The 5,000-nt window shown below is 34.4% G+C and overlaps 1 protein-coding gene across 2 annotated transcripts in view; it reads left to right on the plus strand.

The window, feature by feature from the left end:
- Positions 1-5,000, plus strand: part of vps4b (vacuolar protein sorting 4 homolog B) — a 37,534-nt gene that overhangs the window by 31,910 nt on the left and 624 nt on the right. For both annotated transcript variants that reach the window (XM_056473464.1, XM_056473473.1), the window contains 3 exons: positions 776-995; positions 3,637-3,777; positions 4,406-5,000. The exon at positions 4,406-5,000 is cut by the window's right edge and continues 624 nt beyond it. In XM_056473464.1, coding sequence (XP_056329439.1) covers positions 776-995; positions 3,637-3,777; positions 4,406-4,507 — 463 coding nt within the window. In that variant the 3' untranslated portion in view covers positions 4,508-5,000. The remainder of the gene's footprint in view (positions 1-775; positions 996-3,636; positions 3,778-4,405) is intronic.

Raw genomic sequence — 5,000 nt, forward strand, 5'->3', positions numbered from 1 at the left:
TAACAAATAATCAAATGCCTAATAAACTTGGATTGCATAACTATTCACTGGGTCATGGCGACAACATAGCCACCAATTAAGATAATGCCATAGTCATCTAAACATCCTCTCCTCTTCCTTTAGATTTTTGTTTTGCTAAAACATTCTTTTACAAACTCTTCCCAAGCCTTTAGTCCTATTTTCACTAAAGTTGACTCAACTTCATCTTCTGACCTTGCTAGCAAAAATGTTTAAATTCAGGTTGACAGGCTTTTTTTAATTATTATTTATGTGTGGCAAGATAGCAAGAAATAACAGATGTGTGGCAAGATAGCAAACTGTATCTGAAGCTATATTTGTGGTTTTCATGATTTTCTGATGTTTTGATTAAAATTAAATCAAATATCATTTAAATTAAATGGTTTGTTATTCATACCCTTGACAAATTCTGACTTGAAGTTTGTGTTCAAATGCAAATAAAAGCTTAGAATTTTTTCACCCCACAATGGTGGCTCTTGTACATAGTCTTAATATCTTTTGGGAGAAGCCTGTGTCATTTCCGCTCAAAAAAAACTTGGTGGTTGAAAAAAAGCAACTTCAAATGTCAGAATTTGCCATGATATGAATAATTTTAGGCTTGGCTATATCTAAATGTATGTATGTTTTGTTTTCTAACATACTAATGTCAGGTCACATACTGTTAAACAGTTACAATATTAGCGTAGATAAGTATAGCGTGCTCAACTAATTCTTTAAGTCTGTTCAATTGTCACCTAATCCTCTGTGTTTTGTTTAGATTTGAAAAGCGTATCTACATCCCTCTACCAGAAGAGCATGCTCGGGGCTTCATGTTCAAGCTGAATCTGGGCACCACACCTAACAGTCTCACCGAATCCGATTTCATAACCCTGGGCAAGAAGACAGATGGCTACTCTGGTGCTGACATCAGCATCATTGTCAGAGATGCTCTCATGCAGCCTGTCCGGAAGGTTCAGTCTGCCACTCACTTTAAACAGGTTAGTTCTGTGAGACGTTGCATTCATGTTTTAGAGGGGCGATAGGTAGACCACAGAAACATTTAATATTAGTGTTAATAAGTAAACTGGAACCAGCAGCTTATTGCTCATGCTAACACTTGTGATGTTGTAAATATCTCTGAGTCAAAGTAATAAAAATTATACTTTTATGACTTGTGTGGCTCATATACAACGAAAACAGTACCATTTTGCCTTTTTTTTTTGTTTACTGTAATTAAAATAACATTTATATATATATACACAGAGATGTATAAAGTACTAGAGACCCAGACTTAAGTAAAAGTACAAGTATTCTATCAAAAAGTGACTTGAGTAGAAGTAAAAGTGCTCTTTAAGCACCATACTTAAGTGGAAGTGCTAAAGTATTCAACATTTTTTGTACTTAAGTATTGCAAGTAGTTTATTTCAAAATTTACTACTCAAGTACTGAAAGTAAAAGTACAAGTATTGTGTAATGTAGTTATTAAAGAATGCAGTCAAAAGACATCATATTGTTTTGTTTATTTTAAATCTCTTTTTTGGGGGCACGTCATTAAGCAGAACGAAAAGAAACATGACTTACAATACTGTTTTTCTCTCACGCTTGAACCACAGATCTGACAGATTATAACAGCTTTAACACACACCTTTCAAAGTTGTGTGTCACAAAAACAGTCCATAATCCACTCAAAACGCTATTGAAACCCATTTTCGGAGCACAATTTACTGTTTGTAAACGCTGTAAACGAACGTTCTAATTTACTAGATTTTGATTTTATTGTAAAAAAAAGAAAACGTGTATATTACTGTTAAATGAAAATCTGAAATATTTTATGGCTTATGGCTTTGATTTAGTATTCAAAAATGTTTCATTTTGATTATGTTTTAATTAAATTGGTCTTAAACTTCATATTTTTCATATTTTTATAGTATATTTATTCATTCTGGTACTTTTACCATAAACCAACATCTCAACCATTTGGTAGAGGCTGATATTTTAGAAATTATGGGATGTGTTGGGGGAAAATGTATTGATTGTGTTAACTAGCGACATTAGGAGTTAAGAAATGCAATAAATAAAAAAATTCTATTGGTTTTTTTCTTGGTGTGACAGTTAAATGGTTACTTGTAATAAAATTGTGTCCTTTAATACAGCAGTAATATATATGAACTGTACCCTTAATTTGACCCGCTCAAAGAAAACACTCTTTCTGAATGTATCAAACAAAACTCATGCACAGAAGACAGCATGAGCATTTATAGCAAATAAACTAATGTAAATATTCTCCCGCCTGCTTTTTAAACGCTGACAGGCGAGGTCTTACACCCCTTTGATTGGTTATTGTCTTCACCTTCTCAACAGAAAGGGCTGCTATCAGCTTTAGAAATGAAAGCGTTGTTCACTGATGGCGGGAAGAACAGCCGCGGTTACAGTCTATGTATCTATAATACGTGGTTATCACAGGTAATCTATAATAGACACAGTGGAGAAAACTTGCACCTCATACACGCCCAGGTCTGGATCCACAAGTATCGCTTTAACAGCCAAGAGGAGATGAACATATGAGTCTCACAACATTTCTCTGTAGTAGTGAAATAGCGGCTCATGTGCTGTGCCGCCTTCACTCGCCCTCGCGCCTCCGTCCTTCGCCATAGTATTGCGACACCGCACATAGGAGATAAATGGAGTCAGTACGTAATAACCCGTTATGATCTATTACTGAACCGATATCGACCATTTTGACACCTCTAGTAACGAGTAACGATGCAGCTCATAAAAAATCTATCGGAGTAAAAGTATTAAACTCATCGAAAATATGTACTTAAGTAAAAGTGGAAGTAGGAGAAAAAAACAATACTCCAGTAAAGTACAGATACTGCCTTTTAGTACTTAAGTACAGTAGTGAAGTAGTTCTACTTCGTTACTATACATCTCTGTATATATATTAGTATTATTATTATTTTTATTTTTATTTGTTTATTTATTTTTAGAGTAAGGAGATTGGGAAATCAGGAAGTGGACAAAGAATCACTCCTGAGGAGGATAGGTGCATAAATATAAGATGCTTTAGATTTTCCAGACAATAATGTCAAGAGTCATTCACATAAAACAGTCTGAAGGCATTTAGGCTTTTCATGCATTGACAATAAAAAAAGGACTAATACATATGAAAATTACATAAAAAGTAAATAGTTATTCAAGTCATCTAGTGAAATTGTATTTATAATTGTGATATATAAATATATATATATTTTGCAGAATAAAAAAAAATATATTGTAATGTTAGATTTTTCCTATATCGTGCAGCCCTATTGTCAATTCACACTGACCACACCACATACGTTTGACACCTATAGTCCTAGCATTCTAAACCATTAATTTAAAATATAATATACTGATATAACAAATAGTCAAATGCCTAATGAACTTGGATTTTAAACTTTAGATTTTCCAGACAATAATGTCAAGAGTCATTCACATAAAACAGTCTAAAGGCATTTAGGTTTTTCATGCATTGACAATAAAAAAAGGACTATTACATATGAAAATTACATAAAAAGTAGACACTGACTATACAGTAAAATTATTGAATTTTACATTAACTGTTTGCCATTCTAACTGGAATCACCATTTCATTAGGTACGAGGGCCATCAAGGAGTGACCCAAATGTCATAGTGGATGACCTCCTAACCCCTTGTTCCCCAGGGGATCCACAGGCTAAAGAAATGACATGGATGGAAGTTCCAGGAGAGAAACTTTTGGAGCCAATTGTTTCCATGGTGAGTGTAAATATATTGTTTTAGTTCAATTTCTTTATCTTGTCAGTGCACACTAATTGTGATTATTGCTTTCTAAACAGTCTCCTATGCAATTCTGTAAGGTTTCAGTGTCAATTTTCTTTCTTTACTGAATTTAAGTGTTGGCTTAGTAATAAGAGTAAGCAGCATTTTTCATCTACAATAATAGTATAATAGTTTTGATGATGTAAGCTGACATTATCAAAATTATTTTGCAGAAACGGATTACAAAGGTATTCACTGTGTGATGACAAGAATGCTTATACTCTATAATCCTATATTTAAAATAATGATAATTAAATAATAATTTTCATTTTTAGAATACTTTCATTCATTCATTCATTCATTTTCTTTTTGGCTTAGTCCCTTTATTAATCTGGGGTCGCCAAAGCGGAATAAACCGCCAATTTATCCAGCATATGTTTTACGCAGCGGATGCCCTTCCAGCTGCAACCCATCCCTAGGAAATAGAATACTTTTCTACACTATTTTTTCATTATCATGTTGAATAACAAGACTTAATTAACACAATGTTTCATCATTATGTTGAACTGCAAGACTGTTGTGGTACTTTTATGAAGTCCTCATTATGTTTTGCTCATCCTCTCAGTCTGACATGCTGAGGTCCCTCTCCAACACAAAGCCCACGGTCAACGAGCAGGATCTGGAGAAGCTGAAAAAGTTCACAGAGGACTTTGGACAGGAAGGCTGAACAGAACTGGTGCTGAACCAAAGCAAAATTGAGATTGTAATGTCTTTTCTCTCATCCTTCACATGCCACTCTCCTCCTTTCATGCTTATGTTCTTCCTATGACCCACAAGCCCCCTCTGCTCAGGCAAAAGGACTGATGTAAACTGAGATGTGTCCATGTGAAGAAGTTTTTCTTCACATCTGTCAATAGCTGCTGTGCCTGCAAGGCTCCCATCAGTACCTACTTGTGTCCATCATCCATCTTTTAACTTTAATCAGCGGCCTCAATCATATATTTTGTTGTTGTTTCTACCGGGCCTTCCACCGATTTAAAATTCAAGTAAAGCAGTGAGCGTTTGAGCATGTTCTAATATCTTGTTGTTATATCTAATGTCTTGTTTACGGAGTCACATAAATCTGAAGGGACACGATGTCTAAATGTTATTTTCTTTTCTTATTTTTTTGCGCTTTATAGGCAAAGAACCATTAAGTGGCTCTTGTCTGTTGTAGCAAA

This window comes from Danio aesculapii, chromosome 2 (assembly GCF_903798145.1).
Source record: "Danio aesculapii chromosome 2, fDanAes4.1, whole genome shotgun sequence".
NCBI classification, from domain to species: Eukaryota; Metazoa; Chordata; class Actinopteri; order Cypriniformes; family Danionidae; genus Danio; species Danio aesculapii.